The following is a 23,982-nucleotide window of genomic DNA, read 5'->3' on the forward strand; positions in this document are numbered from 1 at the left end:
TAGGTTGACTGATAAACCTGATCACGGTTACAGGCATTGGTTACAGTTTGAAGCTTTCTCTTGAGTGGGCAGCCTGATGAAAGCCAGTCAATATTTAAATCACCCAGAAATTATACCTCTCTGTTGATATCACATACATGAAGCATTTCACACATGTTATCCAGATACTGACTATTAGCACTTGGTGGTCTATAGCAGCTTCCCACCAGAATTGGCTTTAGGCAGATTAACCTGTAGCAGATGAACCTGTAGCTCTTTAAAATCCAGTTTCAACTGTTCAGAGCTTCCCTTCATAGTGTCATTAAAACCCACATGGACTACTATAGAATCGATTTCCATGTCCTGGCGTAGTACATTCGGGAGCAGCTTAGTAATGTCATTTACTTGAGCTCCGGGATAGGACATTGTTTTTGCACCAGGAACGGTCACATTTCTTGCCATGGAGCTGCCCAAAATCACGGCTGGCGAGAAGGACGAGGAAATTCACCCACTCCCACGCTTCACAGGATGCAGGCCTCCGACAGATGGAGAAGCCCCGCTCGATCCAGAGCAGGGACGGAAGGTTGCCGATGTTGACTTCTAAATCGTATTAGTAGGCACTGCGGCTGCAGACACAGACCCCAGCGAAGACGAAGGTGCAGGAAGATCAGGCTCCAGGACGGTGAAACTATTAGTTGTTTGTATCCGCTCCGGGCCTCTCGTTGGGAGTGTAGACTGCTTTGCGGGAGGCCGCTGTCTTCGGCTTCCACGGCTCCTGACGTGACCATCGTTGATTGCCTTTCTCCTCATGCTGTGCTCCTTCGACGGCGCTATCAGATGGGGGAGGAGAGGCAGGAGATGGCTCCCCTGGTGAACGAACTCAGGGCAACACCGGCCAGTCGGATAACGACAAACGACAAGGCGGAGATGCATCCAACAATCGCGAACGCCGTCCAGCCACCGGCGTAGAACATTTTAACTTCCCACTCTGCATTTTCCCCAGTTTCTTACGTAGGCTGGCGACCTGCGTGATCAAGGAAGCCACCTCAAGCCTATAATCCTTGGCAAGTAAACAATTGCCGCATTGGCCCTCCGAGTGAAACGGTTTGTCCTGAAACAAAGCGTAGTAGATACAGCTCCTACAGCGCTGGAACCGTTCATTTAGTTCTCCAGACAAAGAGGCTCCATTGGAAAACTCATCTGGGACTAACTTCGTTAGCTTGATGGCTAGCAGCTAAGCATCTCTGTCAAGCAGGCTTCAACCTGTCTCTTAAGGGGGTTTCCGGGAGAAGAAATAGCGGTCCTAGCTTTTAAAAGCTAACCGCGTAGTGGAATCCACGCAAAAACAAGATCTGTATTCGTATTTGTGAATAGTGTTTTTGTTATAATCAAAATAACAAACCGAGTTCATCTGCACACTGTGAAATTGACGTCAACATATTTGGCAATCTTTTGATGTATGATCCACTTACAGTAGATGCTGTACAGAAACACAGAATCATATGAACATGTTATCCATAACTGATCTAAAGATGAAACAGTATTATAATCTCCCACCATAATAATAGAGTATTGTATTGCTTGCAGGGTTGATAATTTATTATATATATATATATTAAAAGAAGTGTGTATTGATAGATATTCTCTTCAACAGTATCTAGATTCTAGGTATTCATCGATACTCTCTTCAACACTATCTAGATTCTAGGTATTCATAGATACTCTCTTCAACAGTATCTAGATTCTAGGTATTGATAGATATTCTCTTCAAGACCATCATGCTTTATTGAGCTGTTTTGTCTTGTAGTAATGTGGTGCCTGCCTGTATTGCTTTAAATCTTTATTTTAGCAATTGATGTCATTGAGAAAAATATATTTCATAACACATTTTTGGACACAGTCACTCTGGGGCGGCAGGTAGCTTAGTGGGTAAGAGCGTTGTGTCAGTAACCGAAAGGTCGCTGGTTCTAATCCCCGAGCCGACTAGGTGAAAAATCTGTCGATGTGCCCTTAAGCAAGGCACCTAACCCTAATTGCTCCTGTAAGTCGCTCTGCTAAAAATGTAAATGTATATTTATAGTGCCTGTCTGCGTTTCCGGTGTAAATAAATAATAACAACAAACAAAACAACGGTTGTAAGGAAAAAGAAGGCTGTGAAAACGAACCAACGTGTTTCTGATAAGATTTCAGTTCGGCTTCGATGCATATTTTATGTGGTTGAAATACTATCAGCTTTTATGATGCTTTTATGATGAAGAAAGCAGCTCTACGGATCGTATCTAACTGAACATTGCATTCATCTCAAGATGCAGAAATAAATAAATCATATTTCTCCACTCCTGTTCCCAAGTCCACATTTTTGCATACATTTGGTGTATAATTTTACTGCAAGAAATGCTTAATTCTACAGGAGTTATTATTAAGGCTATAGCCTTATTCGCACGGGATTAGTATCACTAGATAACGTTGGTTGTGTATGTATTACCTCAGAATGTCCGTTATTCCAGAGGCCGATTCGGAAGGGATACGTTTTATAGAATAATTGTGAAGACATCAAAACTATGAAATAACACATATGGAATCATGTAGTAACCAAAAAAGTGTTAAACAAATCAAAATATATTTTATATTTGAGATTCTTCAAATAGCCACTCTTTGCCTTGATGACAGCTTTGCACACTCTTGGCATTCTCTCAACCAACCTCATGAAGTAGTCACCTGGAATGCATTTCAATTAACAGGTGTGCCTTCTTCAAAGTTAATTTGTGGAATTTCTTTCCTTCTTAATGTGTTTGAGCCAATCAGTTGTGTTGTGACAAGGTAGAAGGATACAGGTATACAGAAGATATCCCTATTTGGTAAATGACCAAGTCCATATTATGGCATGAACAGCTCAAATAAGCAAAGAGAAACGACAGTCCATCATTACTTTAAGACATGAAGGTCATTTCAAGAATTTCTTCAAGTGCAGTCGCCTGATGCCAAGTGTCACGTCTGGAGGAAACCTGGCACCATCCCTACGATGAAGCATGGTGTTGGCAGCATCAGCATCAGAGCACTCAGGACCTCAGACTGGGGCGAAGGTTCACCTGCCAACAGGACAACAACCCTAAGCACACAGCCAAGACAACACAGGAGTGGCTTCGGGACATGTCTCTGAATGTCCTTGAGTGGCCCAGCCAGAGCCCAGACTTGAACCCGATCAAACATCTCTGGAGAGACCTGAAAATATCTGTGCAGCGACGCTTCCCATCCAACTTGACAGAGCTTGAGAGGATCTGCAGAGAAGAATGGGAGAAACTCCCCAAATACAGGAGTGCCAAGCTTGTCGCGTCATACCCAAGAAGACTCAAGGCTGTAATCGCTGTTAAAGGTGCTTCAACAACAGTACTGAGTAAAGGGTCTGAATTCTTATAAAAATGTGATATTTCAGTTTTTTATTTTTAAATGTCTAAAAACCTGTTTTTGCTTTGTCATTATGGGGTATTGTATATAGATTAATTCAGGAGGGGGGGGGGGGGGGTTTAATCCATTTTAGAATAAGGCTGTAACGTAACAAAATGTGTAAAAAGTAAAGGGGTCTGAATACTTTTGAATGCACTGTTATGTGTCAGTGGAGGTTCCTCAGAGGAGGAAGGCGAGGACCATCCTCAGTGAATTTCATAAAAATAAAAATAATGAAACATTAAAAAAGTTATCCTTTTTAGATAAAACTATACTAAATATATTCACGTCACCAAATAATTGATTCAAACTCACTGTTTTTCAATGAAGGTCTACAGTAGCCTCAACAGCATTCTGTAGGGTTGCACCATGGTGTAGCCGGAGGACAGCTAGCTTCCGTCCTTCACTGGGTACATGGACTTCAATACAAAACCTAGGAGGGTCATGGTTCTCACCCCCTTCCATAGACTTACACAGTAATTATGACAACTTCCGGAGGACGTCCTCCAACCTGACATCAAATCAACATTTAAATGTCACATGTGCCGAATACAACAGGTGTAGACCTTACCGTGAAATGCTTACTTACAAGCCCTTAACCAACAATGCAGTTCAAGAAATAGAGTTAAGAAAATATTTACTAAATAAACTAAAGTTGTAAAAAAATAAAAAAAATAAAAATACAAATTACATAACAATAACCAGGCTATATACAGGGGGTACCGGTACCGAGTCAATAACCAGGCTATATACAGGGGGTGCCGGTACCGAGTCAATAACCAGGCTATATACAGGGGGTACCGGTACCGAGTCAATATACAGGCTATATACAGGGGGTACCGGTACCGAGTCAATATACAGGCTATATACAGGGGGTACCGGTACCGAGTCAATGTGTGGGGGTACAGGTTAGTCCACCCAATCAAAGGATCAGAGAATTAATCTAGTACTGAAAGCATAAGCTACAGCTAGCTAGCACTGCAGTGCATAAAATGTGGTGAGTAGTTGACTCAGAGAGAGAGAAAGACAATAGTTGAACAGTCATTCTTATCCAGAGAGACTACAGTAGTGAGTCATTTAGCAGACACTCTTATCCAGAGTGACTACAGTAGTGAGTCATTTAGCAGACACTCTTATCCAGAGAGACTACAGTAGTGAGTCATTTAGCAGACACTCTTATCCAGAGAGACTACAGTAGTGAGTCATTTAGCAGACACTCTTATCCAGAGACTACAGTAGTGAGTCATTTAGCAGACACTCTTATCCAGAGAGACTACAGTAGTGAGTCGTTTAGCAGACACTCTTATCCAGAGAGACTACAGTAGTGAGTCATTTAGCAGACACTCTTACCCAGAGAGACTACAGTAGTGAGTCATTTAGCAGACACTCTTATCCAGAGAGACTACAGTAGTGAGTCATTTAGCAGACACTCTTATCCAGAGAGACTACAGTAGTGAGTCATTTAGCAGACACTCTTACCCAGAGAGACTACAGTAGTGAGTCATTTAGCAGACACTCTTATCCAGAGAGACTACAGTAGTGAGTCATTTAGCAGACACTCTTATCCAGAGCGACTACAGTAGTGAGCCATTTAGCAGACACTCTTACCCAGAGAGACTACAGTAGTGAGTCATTTAGCAGACACTCTTACCCAGAGAGACTACAGTAGTGAGTCATTTAGCAGACACTCTTACCCAGAGAGACTACAGTAGTGAGTCATTTAGCAGACACTCTTATCCAGAGAGACTACAGTAGTGAGTCATTTAGCAGACACTCTTATCCAGAGAGACTACAGTAGTGAGTCATTTAGCAGACACTCTTATCCAGAGAGACTACAGTAGTGAGTCATTTAGCAGACACTCTTACCCAGAGAGACTACAGTAGTGAGTCATTTAGCAGACACTCTTATCCAGAGAGACTACAGTAGTGAGTCATTTAGCAGACACTCTTACCCAGAGAGACTACAGTAGTGAGTCATTTAGCAGACACTCTTATCCAGAGAGACTACAGTAGTGAGTCATTTAGCAGACACTCTTATCCAGAGAGACTACAGTAGTGAGTCGTTTAGCAGACACTCTTACCCAGAGAGACTACAGTAGTGAGTCATTTAGCAGACACTCTTATCCAGAGAGACTACAGTAGTGAGTCATTTAGCAGACACTCTTATCCAGAGAGACTACAGTAGTGAGTCATTTAGCAGACACTCTTACCCAGAGAGACTACAGTAGTGAGTCATTTAGCAGACACTCTTATCCAGAGAGACTACAGTAGTGAGTCATTTAGCAGACACTCTTACCCAGAGAGACTACAGTAGTGAGTCATTTAGCAGACACTCTTACCCAGAGAGACTACAGTAGTGAGTCATTTAGCAGACACTCTTATCCAGAGAGACTACAGTAGTGAGTCATTTAGCAGACACTCTTATCCAGAGAGACTACAGTAGTGAGTCATTTAGCAGACACTCTTATCCAGAGAGACTACAGTAGTGAGTCATTTAGCAGACACTCTTACCCAGAGAGACTACAGTAGTGAGTCATTTAGCAGACACTCTTACCCAGAGAGACTACAGTAGTGAGTCATTTAGCAGACACTCTTATCCAGAGAGACTACAGTAGTGAGTCATTAGCAGACACTCTTATCCAGAGAGACTACAGTAGTGAGTCATTTAGCAGACACTCTTACCCAGAGAGACTACAGTAGTGAGTCATTTAGCAGACACTCTTATCCAGAGAGACTACAGTAGTGAGTCATTTAGCAGACACTCTTACCCAGAGAGACTACAGTAGTGAGTCATTTAGCAGACACTCTTACCCAGAGAGACTACAGTAGTGAGTCATTTAGCAGACACTCTTACCCAGAGAGACTACAGTAGTGAGTCATTTAGCAGACACTCTTATCCAGAGAGACTGCAGTAGTGAGTCATTAGCAGACACTCTTATCCAGAGAGACTACAGTAGTGAGTCATTTAGCAGACACTCTTATCCAGAGAGACTACAGTAGTGAGTCATTTAGCAGACACTCTTACCCAGAGAGACTACAGTAGTGAGTCATTTAGCAGACACTCTTATCCAGAGAGACTACAGTAGTGAGTCATTTAGCAGACACTCTTATCCAGAGAGACTACAGTAGTGAGTGTATCAGTTTTCATACTTTTTCTTCTTCCTCATATCCCAGTGAAAATGATTGATATACTGTACTACTCCATAGTACCATACCATACCATATCTCTCCACCCATTAACACGGTTAACGACTGATAATACTGACTAAACTCTCTCTTTCTCTCTCTCTCTCTCTCTCTCTCTCTCTCTCTCTCCCCCCACCCCAGCCTCGTCCATGCTGTCCCATAGGTTTGTGAAGGTGCGTGGGGGCAGCCCTGCGGCCCGGTCGGGTCAGATCCAGCCGGGTGACCAGCTAGAGGCGGTGGAGGGGCGATCCGTTGCCACCCTGCCTCACAGAGACCTGGCACAGATACTGAGACGCGCCAGAAACACACTCCGACTCACCATCATACCAAGATCTAACACCAGTGAGTTTTCTACCTCTACACACTTACTAACACACAGACATGGGTAGGTACACTAACAGACATGGGTAGGTACACTAACAGACATGGGTAGGTACACTAACAGACATGGGTAGGTACACTAACAGACATGGGTAGATACACTAACAGACATGGGTAGGTACACTAACAGACATGGGTAGGTACACTAACAGACATGGGTAGGTACACTAACAGACATGGGTAGGTAGACTAACAGACATGGGTAGATACACTAACAGACATGGGTAGGTAGACTAACAGACATGGGTAGATACACTAACAGACATGGGTAGGTACACTAACAGACATGGGTAGATACACTAACAGACATGGGTAGGTACACTAACAGACATGGGTAGATACACTAACAGACATGGGTAGGTACACTAACAGACATGGGTAGGTACACTAACAGACATGGGTAGGTACACTAACAGACATGGGTAGATACACTAACAGACATGGGTAGGTACACTAACAGACATGGGTAGATACACTAACAGACATGGGTAGGTACACTAACAGACATGGGTAGATACACTAACAGACATGGGTAGGTAGACTAACAGACACTCCAACAGGCACATGTATCCATGCTCACATGCACAACACAACCTTAGTTACAGGTAGTTTAAATCTGTTAATCACTTCACACCGTAGCAATTCCCCCTAGTGGTGCAGTGGTCTAAGGCACTGCATCGCAGTGCTAGCTGTGCCACTAGAGATCCTGGTTCGAATCGAGGCTCTGTCGTAGCCGGCCGTGACCGGGAGACCCATGGGGCGGCGCACAATTGGCCCAGCGTCGTCCAGGGTAGGGGAGGGAATGGCCGGCAGGGATGTTGGTAGAGCATGGCGTTTGCAACGCCAGGGTTGTGTGTTCGATTCCCACGGGGGGACAGTATGAAAAATAAATAATGTATGCACTCACTAACTGTAAGTCGCTCTGGATAAGAGCGTCTGCTAAATGACTAAAATGTAAATGTAGTGCAGTCCGGTATCCGTTTACTCCCAGTGGCCTATCCACAAATTAGAGAGCACCAGACTCCGTTTTAATAATGTACAGTGCATTCGGAAAGTATTCAGACACTTTTACTTTTTCAACATTTTGTTATGTTACAGCCTTATTCTAAAATGGATTAAATAAAAATGTAAACTCATCAATCTGCACATAATACCCCATAATATGAAAGCGAAGACATTTTCTGTTGAAATTTTTGCACATTCATTAAAAATTAAAAACAGAATTACCTTATTTACATACAGTTGAAGTCGGAAGTTTACATACACCTTAGCCAAATACATTTAAACTCAGTTTTTCACAATTCCTGACATTTAATCCTAGTAAAAATTCCCTGTCTTAGGTCAGTTAGGATCACCACTTTATTTTAAGAATGTGAAATGTCAGAATAATAGTAGAGAGAATGATTTATTTCAGCTTTTATTTCTTACATCACATTCCCAGTGGGTCAGAAGTTTACATACACACAATTAGTATTTGGTAGCATTGCCTTTAAATTGTTTAACTTGGGTCAAACGTTTCGGGTAGCCTTCCACAAGTTTCCCACAATAAGTTGGGTGAATTTTGGCCCATTCCTCCTGACAGAGTTGGTGTAACTGAGTCAGGTTTGTAGGCCTCCTTGCTCGCACACGCTTTTTCAGTTCTGCCCACAAATTATCTATAGGATTGAGGTCAGGGCTTTGTGATGGCCACTATTTTTGTTTCATCAGACCAGAGGACATTTCTCCAAAAAGTACAATATTTGTCCCCATGTGCAGTTGCAAACCGTAGTCTGGCTTTTTTATTGTCACGATCGTCTAGAACAGGAGACCAAGGCGCAGCGTTGCGAGTGAACATATTATATTTATTAAATGCTCACAACAACAAAAGCAATAAACAACGAAAGCGTGACGTCCAGTGTACAACACGAACACACACGAACAAAATCCCACAACCCGAAAGGAAAACAGATAGATTAAATATGGCTCCCAATCAGAGACAAACAGCCGACAGCTGACACTCGTTTGCCTCTGATTGGGAGTCACACCGGCAAACATAGAAAATAAACCACCTAGAACACCCACCAGAGAAACCGAAAACATAGAATGAACACACCCTGGTTCAACATAATGAGTCCCCGAACCAGGGTGTGACAGTACCCCCCCCTAAAGGCGCGGACTGTGACCGCGCCTAAATACGCGCAAAACAGGGGAGGGCTGGGTGGGCATTCTTCCTCGGCGGCGGCTCCGGCTCCGGGCCTGATCCCCACTCCCTCTCCAACCCCCCAAAGTACCCCCGGTCCCGTCTAGCCCCGCTGGCCGGAGCCGGACTGACGACACGCGCCCCTGGCTTGGTGCGTGGAGCAGGAATGGACCGGAATGGGCTGGCGACGCACACCACCGACTTGGTGCGGAGAGCAGGAACGAGCCGGACAGGGCTGACGAGACGCACCACAGACTCGGTGCGGAGAGCAGGAACGGACCGTGCCGGACTGACGACGCACACCACTGGCTTGGTGTGGACAGCAGGAACGGGCCGATCCGGGCGGCCGAAACGCACCACAGACTTGGTGCGGGGAGCAGGAATGGGCCGGACCGGGCTGGCGACGCGCACCACAGGCTTAGTGCGGGAAGCAGGAACGGGCCGGACCGGGCTGGCGACGCGCACCACCGGCACGATGCGTGATTCTGTCAGAGTGGTGTGTGTAGGTGAGTGGAAGGAATCAAGCGCAGGACCCAGGATGACTTCAACCGTTCTATGTTTCATGTTCTTTTGGTTTTGTCTGTTTCATAACACCTGTCCCTTATTTGTGTATTAATTGTTTCCCTTATTTAGTTCGTGTGTTTGGGTCAGGTGTTATGCGTGATTGTTCATTGTCAGCCTGCCTCTGTGAAGTTCGGATTATTTCTCTCGTTGTGTTTTTCCCGAGAGCTCGCACTGTGTGCGCTTTTCTTGTTTTGACGCACTGTGTGTTTTGTGCGTAATTGTGTGCGCCACCCGGTTGGGTTGGCTACTCCTTGTTCTCCTTGCTTTGGGAACATTACTAAAGACGGTTGAAGTCATCCTGGGTCCTGCGCTTGATTCCTTCCACTCACCTACACACACCACTCTGACATTTATGGTGGTTTTGGAGCAGTGGCTTCTTCCTTGTTGAGCGGCCTTTCAGGTTATGTCGATATAGGACTCGTTTTACTGTGGATATAGATACTTTTGTACCTGTTTCCTCCAGAATCTTCACAAGGTCCTTTGCTGCTGTTCTGGGATTGATTTGCACTTTTCGCACCAAAGTACGTTCATCTCTAGGAGACAGAAAGTGTCTCCTTCCTGAGTGGTATGACGGCTGCGTGGTCCCATGGTGTTTATACTTGCGTGCTGTTGTTTGTACAGATGAACGTGGTACCTTCAGGCGTTTGGAAATTGCTCCCAAGGATGAACCAGACTTGTGGAGGTCTACAATAGTTTTTCTGAGGTCTTGGCTGATTTCTTTTGATTTTCCCATGATGTCAAGCAAAGAGGCACTGAATTTGAAGGTAGGCCTTGAAATACATCCACAGGTACACCTCAAATGGACTAAAATGATGTAAATTAGAAGCTATCAGAAGCTTCTAAAGCCATGACATCATTTTCTGGAATTTTCCAAGCTGTTTAAAGGCACAGTCAACTTAGTGTATGTAGTTTGTTAACAATACATTTGTGGAGTGGTTGAAAAACAAGTTTTAATGACTCCAACCTAAGTGTATGTAAACTTCTGACTTCAACTGTAGGAAGTAACTGAGAAATCAGGGGAGAAGGGCCTTGGTCAGGGAGTTTGCCAAAAGAAACCTAAAGACTGTCAGACCATGAGAAACAAGATTCTCTGGTCTGATGAAACCAAGATTGAACTCTTTGGCCTGAATGCCAAACGTCACGTCTGGAGGAAACCTGGCACCATCCCTACGGCGAAGCATGGTGGTGGCAGCATCATGCTGTGGGGATGGTTTTCAGACTGGAAGACTAGTCAGGATCGAGGGAAAGATGAACGGAGCAAAGTACAGAGCGATCCTTGATGAAAACCTGCTCCAGAGCGCTCAGGACCTCAGACTGAGCGAAGGTTCACCTTCCTCTCCAACAGGACAACGACCCTAAGCACACAGCCAAGACAACACCGGAGTGGCTTCGGGACAAGTCTCTGAATGTCCTTGCGTGGCCCAGCCAGAGCCCGGACTTGAACCCTATCGAACATCTCTGGAGAGACCCGAAATACCTGTGCAGCGATCCTCCCCATCCAACCTGACAGAGCTTGAGAGGATCTTCAGAGAAGAATGGGAGAAACTCCCCAAATACAGGTGTGCCAAGCTTGTAGCGTCATACCCAAGAAGACTCGAGGCTATAATCGCAGCCAAAGGTGCTTCAACAAAGTACTGAGTAAAGGGTCTGAATACTTATGTAAATGTGATATTTCTGTTTTTATTATTAATACCTTTACTAAAATAAAAATAAATAAAAAATAAAGCGGTTTTTGCTTTGTCAGTATGGGGTATTGTGTGTAGATTGATGAGAAAAATAAAAATAATAATCAATTTTAGAATAGCATAACTAAATGTGGAAAAAGTCAAGGGGTCTGAATACTTTCCGAATGCACTGTAACTTATTTTGAAGGAAAGCCAGGAAAGAGGAAAGAGGAGAGTCACTCAGCCCTATCCCTGCTGCTGTTGCCTATTTGAGTGTTTGTTTAATATCCTATTGATAATATAATAATAATAATATAATCCAAAGCGATTTACAGTCATGTGTGCATAATTTTTTTTGTGTATGGGTGGTCCCGGGGATCGAACCCACTACCCTGGCGTTATTTCTGTTAATAAAATAATGATAAAAAATAATCTTTCAAAATGTAGCTTAATGATGTAAACACAAATGTATTAACACTTAGGCATGCTTTACGCTTTCATTCCCTATATATACAGTGGGGGAAAAAAGTATTTAGTCAGCCACCAATTGTGCATGTTCTCCCACTTAAAAAGATGAGAGAGGCCTGTAATTTTCATCATAGGTACACGTCAACTATGACAGACAAATTGAGAAAAGAAAATCCAGAAAATCACATTGTAGGATTTTTAATGAATTAATTTGCAAATTATGGTGGAAAATAAGTATTTGGTCACCTACAAACAAGCAAGATTTCTGGCTCTCACAGACCTGTAACTTCTTCTTTAAGAGGCTCCTCTGTCCTCCACTCGTTACCTGTATTAATGGCACCTGTTTGAACTTGTTATCAGTATAAAAGACACCTGTCCACAACCTCAAACAGTCACACTCCAAACTCCACTATGGCCAAGACCAAAGAGCTGTCAAAGGACACCAGAAACAAAATTGTAGACCTGCACCAGGCTGGGAAGACTGAATCTGCAATAGGTAAGCAGCTTGGTTTGAAGAAATCAACTGTGGGAGCAATTATTAGGAAATGGAAGACATACAAGACCACTGATAATCTCCCTCGATCTGGGGCTCCACGGAAGATCTCACCCCGTGGGGTCAAAATGATCACAAGAACGGTGAGCAAAAATCCCAGAACCACACGGGGGGACCTAGTGAATGACCTGCAGAGAGCTGGGACCAAAGTAACAAAGCCTACCATCAGTAACATACTATGCCGCCAGGGACTCAAATCCTGCAGTGCCAGATGTGTCCCCCTGCTTAAGCCAGTACATGTCCAGGCCCGTCTGAAGTTTGCTAGAGTGCATTTGGATGATCCAGAAGAGGATTGGGAGAATGTCATGTGGTCAGATGAAACCAAAATATAACTTTTTGGTAAAGACTCAACTCGTCGTGTTTGGAGGACAAAGAATGCTGAGTTGCATCCAAAGAACACCATACCTACTGTGAAGCATGGGGGTGGAAACATCATGTTTTTCTGCAAAGGGACCAGGACGACTGATCCGTGTAAAGGAAAGAATGAATGGGGCCATGTATCGTGAGATTTTGAGTGAAAACCTCCTTCCATCAGCAAGGGCATTGAAGATGAAACGTGGCTGGGTCTTTCAGCATGACAATGATCCCAAACACACCGCCCGGGCAACGAAGGAGTGGCTTCGTAAGAAGCATTTCAAGGTCCTGGAGTGGCCTAGCCAGTCTCCAGATCTCAACCCCATAGAAAATCTATGGAGGGAGTTGAAAGTCTGTGTTGCCCAGCGACAGCCCCAAAACATCACTGCTCTAGAGGAGATCTGCATGGAGGAATGGGCCAAAATACCAGCAGCAGTGTGTGAAAACCTTGTGAAGACTTACAGAAAACGTTTGACCTGTGTCATTGCCAACAAAGGGTATATAACAAAGTATTGAGAAACTTTTGTTATTGACCAAATACTTATTTATTTTCCACCATAATTTGCAAATAAATTCATTAAAAATCCTACAATGTGATTTTCTGGAATTTTTTTCCTCATTTTGTCTGTCATAGTTGACATGTACCTATGATGAAAATTACAGGCCTCTCTCATCTTTTTAAGTGGGAGAACTTGCACAATTGGTGGCTGACTAAATACTTTTTCCCCCCACTGTATATATAATGGATATGAACTGGGTGGGTTGAGATTTATTAAATATAAAAGCACTGAACCTCTCTAAAAGCTTCACATACAAAAGTTTTACTTGAACCTAAAATGGTTCTCAAGTAGATGACTAAGAAAAGCTCATCCCTTGTTTAAAAATGGCCTTTTTACCTTTGTGCAGATTTCCATTTCTCATTGTGTATTAATTGAAAATGAAACCTTGTTCAAAATATCTCTCTTTTTCAAGCAAGCAATGCAGAGCTGCTTACAATTTCAATTTTCATCACCAGAAAAAAATAGAAAACATATTACAACAAATGGTATGGTTGAACCCAAATGTGCTGTTGATAAAATATCTGTATTTATGGAAAATATGTTTGAAAAGGGTATTTTAGTTTTGAAATGATATTGTAAATTGGAATGGTAGAGTTGTGTCTTTCATGGAGCTATCGGAATTGTATGGGAAGGTCTGCTCAATCCAAGATTACAACCAATTGATTACAGCACTACCCCCAAAATGGAGGAGGCTGGTGGCAGCGGGAGGAGGCAGGGAACTGGTCTGTCTGCCCAATATAAAGGATCAAGGGAGGAGGCAGGGAACTGGTCTGTCTGCCCAATATAAAGGATCAAGGGAGGAGGTAGGGAACTGGTCTGTCTGCCCAATATAAAGGATCAAGGGAGGAGGTAGGGAACTGGTCTGTCTGCCCAATATAAAGGATCAAGGGAGGAGGTAGGGAACTGGTCTGTCTGCCCAATATAACGGATCAAGGGAGGAGGTAGGGAACTGGTCTGTCTGCCCAATATAAAGGATCAAGGGAGGAGGCAGGGAACTGGTCTGTCTGCCCAATATAAAGGATCAAGGGAGGAGGTAGGGAACTGGTCTGTCTGCCCAATATAAAGGATCAAGGGAGGAGGTAGGGAACTGGTCTGTCTGCCCAATATAAAGGATCAAGGGAGGAGGTAGGGAACTGGTCTGTCTGCCCAATATAAAGGATCAAGGGAGGAGGTAGGGAACTGGTCTGTCTGCCCAATATAACGGATCAAGGGAGGAGGTAGGGAACTGGTCTGTCTGCCCAATATAAAGGATCAAGGGAGGAGGCAGGGAACTGGTCTGTCTGCCCAATATAAAGGATCAAGGAAGGAGGTAGGGAACTGGTCTGTCTGCCCAATATAAAGGATCAAGGGAGGAGGTAGGGAACTGGTCTGTCTGCCCAATATAAAGGATCAAGGGAGGAGGTAGGGAACTGGTCTGTCTGCCCAATATAAAGGATCAAGGGAGGAGGCAGGGAACTGGTCTGTCTACCCAATATAAAGGATCAAGGGAGGAGGCAGGGAACTGGTCTGTCTGCCCAATATAAAGGATCAAGGGAGGAGGTAGGGAACTGGTCTGTCTGCCCAATATAAAGGATCAAGGGAGGAGGTAGGGAACTGGTCTGTCTGCCCAATATAACGGATCAAGGGAGGAGGTAGGGAACTGGTCTGTCTGCCCAATATAAAGGATCAAGGGAGGAGGCAGGGAACTGGTCTGTCTGCCCAATATAAAGGATCAAGGGAGGAGGTAGGGAACTGGTCTGTCTGCCCAATATAAAGGATCAAGGGAGGAGGTAGGGAACTGGTCTGTCTGCCCAATATAAAGGATCAAGGGAGGAGGTAGGGAACTGGTCTGTCTGCCCAGTATAAAGGATCAAGGGAGGAGGTAGGGAACTGGTCTGTCTACCCAATATAAAGGATCAAGGGAGGAGGTAGGGAACTGGTCTGTCTGCCCAATATAAAGGATCAAGGGAGGAGGTAGGGAACTGGTCTGTCTGCCCAATATAAAGGATCAAACTGGCGGAGGAATAAAAATATCATAAATAGGAAAGTATACCAGTTTCATTTGAGGACCAGGATGTTGACAGCTGTGCCATACAGATAGCAAAATAGTTGGGAAGAGATTTTTTATGTATCGATTACAGGGTGTATGAGTTGATGACTCCCGAGTGGTCTAAGACACTGCATCGCAATGCAGGCTGTGCCACTAAAGATCCTGGTTCAAATCCAGGCTCTGTCGCAGCCGGCCGCAACCGGGAGACCCATTGGGCGGCGCACAATTGGGCGGGGGATAGAATGACGGTCAAAGATAAAACCCCCATTTGGGGAGTGGAGGGGGAGGTTTTTCGGGGGTGGACTGTCTTAGATGGTTGAGTGTCAGCTCTCGGGGGAACTGGGGGGGGGGGGTCTTGGATGGTTGGTGGCCTGGCGTTTGGGAGCAGCTTGGGCCGGTAGCCGAGAGGTCGCTAGTCCGCGTTCCGATCTGACTTGGTGGGAGATCTGTCGATGTGCCCTTGGGCAGGGCACTTGCCCCTGGTTGACCCTGTGGGTCGCTCCGGATGGGAGCGTCTGCTAGATGACTGTAATGTAAATGTTGAGCGGCTTCGCTGCAGGTAGATTGTATGTTTTTAAATTATCACTAACAGCTAAAACAAATAAACATTAAAGACGTGTTTAAACCATACATTTCCTTTTTATTTGTACATTTTTAAAACAATACAATTCAAAAAGTCCAGCATTGCAATTACATGTAACATTCCACAGGGCTGTGAATAGTGGAGCTTGTCTCTGAGCTGGAGGACGAATGGTTCTTTACCTGACTCTGTCTGCTGGAGGTCCTGCATGTTGGTTCCAACCTTTAAAAGTAACAACAAAGAAAGTTAGCGGGTCTGTTAGAAAATGCCTTTGTCTCACCATCTGGATAAGGGTATTTCTGTGCTGCACCAGAAATACTCTTAATGGGAAAATTATATTGTTATATTCCTCTTTAATATATACATTTCATGACATGACTATGTGGCTGTATCTAGGGAGATTTATATTTAGCTGAGCCTGCTAGCTAGCTTTGAAGTCACCGAAATTATTTGAAATAATGATTCAGGTAGCTACGGCATGTAATCTAACTTGAACATTTAACTACTACAAACTAATTTAAATTACAATAAATAAAAGTTAACTCGTTTTTCGCCGTCCATGTAGCAACTGCAAATTGCCCCTTTTCACTTTCTTACCTTGGTCTTTTAGACTCCTCTAATCTGTCAGAAGGCCCAGAGTTAGAGGCTGTCGGCAGGACAAGGAGAGGCCACAGAGGGAGGCCCAAGGTGAGGCTTGTACGTGCATTTAAAAAAAATAAAGTATTCATAGTTGTTTTCTGTGTCCATCAATTCATGTAATTTCCTCTCTAATAATTTGGCGTGTTTATAATTGCCCTGTCAATCCCAGAGCGATGGTGGCATCTTTCTGTCCTGTAACTCGCTCTCCTTCTAGCAGCAGGACCAGCGTTGCTATACTGTAGACCTAGAGAGAGGTTCTACAGGTTTTGGCTTCAGTCTGCGGGGGGGCAGTGAGTACAACATGGGCCTGTATGTCCTGGGGCTGATGGAGGGAGGGCCTGCCTCACGCAGCCACAAGATACAGGTGAGACAGGCAGCTGGGTGTGTGTGTGTGTGTGTGTGTTGTTGTTGTTGTTGTTGTTGTTGTTGTGTAACCTGTATTGTATTGTTGCTGTGTAGGTGAGTGACCAGATGGTGGAGATAAATGGTGACAGTACTACAGGAATGACCCACAGCCAGGCCATAGAGCAGATAAGAAGAGGAGGACATCGTATACACCTGGTACTGAAGAAAGGAAACGGATACGTCCCAGACTATGGTAAGAGACAGGGAGGGGAGGATACGTCCCAGAATATGGTAAGAGACAGGGAGGGGAGGATACGTCCCAGACTATGGTAACAGACAGGGAGGGGAGGAAGGATACGTCCCAGACTATGGTAACAGACAGGGAGGGGAGGATACGTCCCAGACTATGGTAAGAGACAGGGAGGGGAGGATACGTCCCAGACTATGGTAAGAGACAGGGAGGGGAGGATACGTCCCAGACTATGGTAACAGACAGGGAGGGGAGGATACGTCCCAGACTATGGTAACAGACAGAGAGGGGAGGATACGTCCCAGACTATGGTAAGAGACAGGGAGGGGAGGATACGTCCCAGACTATGGTAACAGACAGGGAGGGGGAGGAAGGATACGTCCCAGACTATGGTAACAGACAGGGAGGGGAGGATACGTCCCAGACTATGGTAACAGACAGGGAGGGGAGGGGAGGATACATCCCAGACTATGGTAACAGACAGGGAGGGGAGGATACGTCCCAGACTATGGTAAGAGACAGGGAGGGGAGGATACGTCCCAGACTATGGTAACAGACAGGGAGGGGAGGATATGTCCCAGACTATGGTAATAGACAGGGAGGGGAGGATACGTCCCAGACTATGGTAACAGACAGGGAGGGGAGGATACGTCCCAGACTATGGTAAGAGACAGGGAGGGGAGGATACGTCCCAGACTATGGTAAGAGACAGGGAGGGGAGGATACGTCCCAGACTATGGTAAGAGACAGTGAGGGGAGGATACGTCCCAGACTATGGTAAGAGACAGGGAGGGGAGGATACGTCCCAGACTATGGTAAGAGACAGGGAGGGGAGGATACATCCCAGACTATGGTAAGAGACAGGGAGGGGAGGATACGTCCCAGACTATGGTAAGAGACAGGGAGGGGAGGATACGTCCCAGACTATGGTAAGAGACAGGGAGGGGAGGATACGTCCCAGACTATGGTAAGAGACAGGGAGGGGAGGATACGTCCCAGACTATGGTAACAGACAGAGAGGGGAGGAAGGATACGTCCCAGACTATGGTAACAGACAGGGAGGGGAGGATACGTCCCAGACTATGGTAAGAGACAGGGAGGGGAGGAAGGATACGTCCCAGACTATGGTAAGAGACAGGGAGGGGAGGATACGTCCCAGACTATGGTAAGAGACAGGGAGGGGAGGATACATCCCAGACTATGGTAAGAGACAGGGAGGGGAGGATACGTCCCAGACTATGGTAAGAGACAGGGAGGGGAGGATACGTCCCAGACTATGGTAAGAGACAGGGAGGGGAGGATACGTCCCAGACTATGGTAAGAGACAGGGAGGGGAGGATACGTCCCAGACTATGGTAACAGACAGGGTGGGGGAGGATACGTCCCAGACTATGGTAAGAGACAGGGAGGGGACGATACGTCCCAGACTATGGTAAGAGACAGGGAGGGGAGGATACGTCCCAGACTATGGTAAGAGACAGGGAGGGGAGGATACGTCCCAGACTATGGTAAGAGACAGGGAGGGGAGGATATGTCCCAGACTATGGTAACAGACAGGGTGGGGGAGGATACGTCCCAGACTATGGTAAGAGACAGGGAGGGGAGGATACGTCCCAGACTATGGTAACAGACAGGGAGGGGAGGATACGTCCCAGACTATGGTAACAGACAGGGTGGGGGAGGATACGTCCCAGACTATGGTAAGAGACAGGGAGGTGAGGATACGTCTCAGACTATGGTAACAGACAGGGAGGGGAGGATACGTCCCAGACTATGGTAAGAGACAGGGAGGGGAGGATACGTCCCAGACTATGGTAAGAGACAGGGAGGGGAGGATACGTCCCAGACTATGGTAAGAGACAGAGAGGGGAGGATACGTCACAGACTATGGTAACAGACAGAGAGGGGAGGATACGTCCCAGACTATGGTAACAGACAGGGAGGGGAGGATACGTCCCAGACTATGGTAACAGACAGGGAGGGGAGGATACATCCCAGACTATGGTAAGAGACAGGGAGGGGAGGATACGTCCCAGACTATGGTAAGAGACAGGGAGGGGAGGATACATCCCAGACTATGGTAAGAGACAGGGAGGGGAGGATACGTCCCAGACTATGGTAACAGACAGAGAGGGGAGGAAGGATACGTCCCAGACTATGGTAACAGACAGGGAGGGGAGGATACGTCCCAGACTATGGTAACAGACAGGGAGGGGAGGAAGGATACGTCCCAGACTATGGTAAGAGACAGGGAGGGGAGGATAAGTCCCAGACTATGGTAAGAGACAGGGAGGGGAGGATACGTCCCAGACTATGGTAAGAGACAGGGAGGGGAGGATACGTCCCAGACTATGGTAACAGACAGGGTGGGGGAGGATACGTCCCAGACTATGGTAAGAGACAGGGAGGGGAGGATACGTCCCAGACTATGGTAACAGACAGGGAGGGGAGGATACGTCCCAGACTATGGTAACAGACAGGGTGGGGGAGGATACGTCCCAGACTATGGTAAGAGACAGGGAGGGGAGGATACGTCTCAGACTATGGTAACAAACAGGGAGGGGAGGATACGTCCCAGACTATGGTAAGAGACAGGGAGGGGAGGATACGTCCCAGACTATGGTAAGAGACAGGGAGGGGAGGATACGTCCCAGACTATGGTAAGAGACAGGGAGGGGAGGATACGTCCCAGACTATGGTAACAGACAGAGAGGGGAGGATACGTCCCAGACTATGGTAACAGACAGAGAGGGGAGGATACGTCCCAGACTATGGTAACAGACAGAGAGGGGAGGATATGTCCCAGACTATGGTAACAGACAGGGAGGGGAGGATACGTCCCAGACTATGGTAAGAGACAGGGAGGGGAGGATACGTCCCAGACTATGGTAACAGACAGAGAGGGGAGGATACGTCCCAGACTATGATAACAGACAGGGAGGGGAGGAAGGATACGTCCCAGACTATGGTAACAGACAGGGAGGGGAGGATACGTCCCAGACTATGGTAACAGACAGGGAGGGGGAGGAAGGATACGTCCCAGACTATGGTAACAGACAGGGAGGGGGAGGAAGGATACGTCCCAGACTATAGTAACAGACAGAGAGGGGAGGATACGTCCCAGACTATGGTAACAGACAGGGAGGTGGACGAAGGATACGTCCCAGACTATGGTAACAGACAGGGAGGGGAGGAAGGATACGTCCCAGACTATGGTAACAGACAGGGAGGGGAGGATACGTCCCAGACTATGGTAAGAGACAGGGAGGGGAGGATACGTCCCAGACTATGGTAACAGACAGAGAGTGGAGGATACGTCCCAGACTATGGTAACAGACAGAGAGGGGAGGATATGTCCCATACTATGGTAACAGACAGGGAGGGGAGGAAGGATACGTCCCAGACTATGGTAACAGACAGGGAGGGGAGGATACGTCCCAGACTATGGTAAGAGACAGGGAGGGGAGGATACGTCCCAGACTATGGTAACAGACAGAGAGGGGAGGATACGTCCCAGACTATGGTAACAGACAGGGAGGGGAGGAAGGATACGTCCCAGACTATGGTAACAGACAGGGAGGGGAGGATACGTCCCAGACTATGGTAACAGACAGGGAGGGGGAGGAAGGATACGTCCCAGACTATGGTAACAGACAGGGATGGGAGGAAGGATACGTCCCAGACTATGGTAACAGACAGGGAGGGGAGGAAGGATACGTCCCAGACTATGGTAACAGACATGGAGGGGAGGATACGTCCCAGACTATGGTAAGAGACAGGGAGGGGAGGATACGTCCCAGACTATGGTAACAGACAGAGAGGGAGGATACGTCCCAGACTATGGTAACAGACAGAGAGGGGAGGATACGTCCCAGACTATGGTAACAGACAGGGAGGGGAGGAAGGATACGTCCCAGACTATGGTAACAGACAGGGAGGGGAGGAAGGATACGTCCCAGACTATGGTAACAGACAGGGAGGGGAGGAAGGATACGTCCCAGACTATGGAAACAGACAGGGAGGGGAGGAAGGATACGTCCCAGACTATGGTAACAGACAGGAAGGGGAGGAAGGATACGTCCCAGACTATGGTAACAGACAGGGAGGGGAGGATACGTCCCAGACTATGGTAACAGACAGGGAGGGGAGGAAGGATACGTTCCAGACTATGATAACAGACAGGGAGGGGAGGATACGTCCCAGACTATGGTAACAGACAGGGAGGGGAGGAAGGATACGTCCCAGACTATGGTAATAGACAGGGAGGGGAGGATACGTCCCAGACTATGGTAACAGACGGGGAGGGGAGGAAGGATTCGTCCCAGACTATGGTAAGAGACGGGAGGGGAGGATACATCCCAGACTATGGTAACAGACAGGGAGGGGAGGATACATCCCAGACTATGGTAACAGACAGGGAGGGGAGGATACGTCCCAGACTATGGTAACAGATGGGAGGAAGGATACGTCCCAGACTATGGTAAGAGACGGGGAGGGGGAGGAAGGATACGTCCCAGACTATGGTAACAGACAGGGAGGGGAGGATACGTCCCAGACTATGGTAAGAGACAGGGAGGGGAGGATACGTCCCAGACTATGGTAACAGACAGGGAGGGGAGGATACATCCCAGACTATGGTAACAGACAGGGAGGGGAGGATACGTCCCAGACTATGGTAACAGATGGGAGGAAGGATACGTCCCAGACTATGGTAAGAGACGGGGAGGGGAGGATACGTCCCAGACTATGGTAACAGACAGGGAGGGGGAGGAAGGATACGTCCCAGACTATGGTAACAGACAGGGAGGGGAGGATACGTCCCAGACTATGGTAAGAGACAGGGAGGGGAGGATACGTCCCAGACTATGGTAAGAGACAGGGAGGGGAGGATACGTCCCAGACTATGGTAACAGACAGGGAGGGGAGGAAGGATACGTCCCAGACTATGGTAAGAGACGGGGAGGGGAGGATACGTCCCAGACTATGGTAACAGACAGGGAGGGGAGGATACGTCCCAGACTATGGTAACAGACAGGGAGGGGAGGATACGTCCCAGACAATGTAACAGACAGGGAGGGGAGGAAGGATACGTCCCAGACTATGGTAACAGACAGGGAGGGGAGGAAGGATACATCCCAGACTATGGTAAGAGACAGGGAGGGGAGGATACGTCCCAGACTATGGTAACAGACAGGGAGGGGGAGGAAGGATACGTCCCAGACTATGGTAACAGACAGGGAGGGGAGGATACGTCCCAGACTATGGTAACAGACAGGGAGGGGAGGATATGTCCCAGACTATGGTAAGAGACAGGGGGGGGAGGATACGTCCCAGACTATGGTAACAGACAGGGAGGGGAGGAAGGATACGTCCCAGACTATGGTAACAGACAGGGAGGGGAGGAAGGATACGTCCCAGACTATGGTAACAGACAGGGAGGGGAGGATACGTCCCAGACTATGGTAAGAGACAGGGAGGGGAGGATACGTCCCAGACTATGGTAACAGACAGGGAGGGGAGGATACGTCCCAGACTATGGTAACAGACAGGGAGGGGAGGATATGTCCCAGACTATGGTAAGAGACAGGGAGGGGAGGATACGTCCCAGACTATGGTAACAGACAGGGAGGGGAGGAAGGATACGTCCCAGACTATGGTAACAGACAGGGAGGGGAGGAAGGATACGTCCCAGACTATGGTAACAGACAGGGAGGGGAGGATACGTCCCAGACTATGGTAAGAGACAGGGAGGGGAGGATACGTCCCAGACTATGGTAACAGACAGGGAGGGGAGGATACGTCCCAGACTATGGTAAGAGACAGGGAGGGGAGGATACGTCCCAGACTATGGTAACAGACAGGGAGGGGGAGGAAGGATACGTCCCAGACTATGGTAACAGACAGGGAGGGGAGGATACGTCCCAGACTATGGTAACAGACAGGGAGGGGAGGAAGTATACGTTCCAGACTATGATAACAGACAGGGAGGGGAGGATACGTTCAAGACTATGGTAACAGACAGGGACGGGAGGAAGGATACGTCCCAGACTATGGTAACAGACAGGGAGGAGAGGATACGTCCCAGACTATGGTAAGAGACAGGGAGGGGAGGATACGTCCCAGACTATGGTAAGAGACAGGGAGGGGAGGATACGTCCCAGACTATGGTAAGAGACAGGGAGGGGAGGATACGTCCCAGACTATGGTAACAGACAGGGAGGGGAGGAAGGATACGTCCCAGACTATGGTAACAGACAGGGAGGGGAGGAAGGATTCGTCCCAGACTATGGTAAGAGACGGGGAGGGGAGGATACGTCCCAGACTATGGTAAGAGACGGGGAGGGGAGGATACGTCCCAGACTATGGTAAGAGACGGGGAGGGGAGGATACGTCCCAGACTATGGTAAGAGACAGGGAGGGGAGGATACGTCCCAGACTATGGTAACAGACAGGGAGGGGAGGATATGTCCCAGACTATGGTAAGAGACAGGGAGGGGAGGATACGTCCCAGACTATGGTAACAGACAGGGAGGGGAGGATACGCCCCAGACTATGGTAACAGACTGGGAGGGGAGGAAGGATACGTCCCAGACTATGGTAACAGACAGGGAGGGGGAGGAAGGATACGTCCCAGACTATGGTAACAGACAGGGAGGGGAGGATACGTCCCAGACTATGGTAAGAGACAGGGAGGGGAGGATACGTCCCAGACTATGGTAACAGACAGAGAGGGGAGGATACGTCCCAGACTATGGTAAGAGACAGGGAGGGGAGGATACGTCCCAGACTATGGTAAGAGACAGGGAG

At 47.1% G+C, this 23,982-nt stretch overlaps 1 protein-coding gene across 1 annotated transcript in view; it reads left to right on the plus strand.

Moving 5' to 3' along the window:
- Window positions 1-23,982, plus strand: part of LOC311124365 (membrane-associated guanylate kinase, WW and PDZ domain-containing protein 3-like) — a gene marked incomplete at both ends in the record, with an annotated part of 73,662 nt that overhangs the window by 45,425 nt on the left and 4,255 nt on the right. The window contains 4 exons of the mRNA XM_084198528.1: window positions 6,751-6,951; window positions 16,552-16,637; window positions 16,795-16,944; window positions 17,040-17,178. Coding sequence (XP_084054654.1) covers window positions 6,751-6,951; window positions 16,552-16,637; window positions 16,795-16,944; window positions 17,040-17,178 — 576 coding nt within the window. The remainder of the gene's footprint in view (window positions 1-6,750; window positions 6,952-16,551; window positions 16,638-16,794; window positions 16,945-17,039; window positions 17,179-23,982) is intronic.

This window comes from Coregonus lavaretus (genome assembly GCF_964263955.1).
Source record: "Coregonus lavaretus genome assembly, contig: HAP1_SCAFFOLD_763, whole genome shotgun sequence".
Classification (NCBI taxonomy): domain Eukaryota; kingdom Metazoa; phylum Chordata; class Actinopteri; order Salmoniformes; family Salmonidae; genus Coregonus; species Coregonus lavaretus.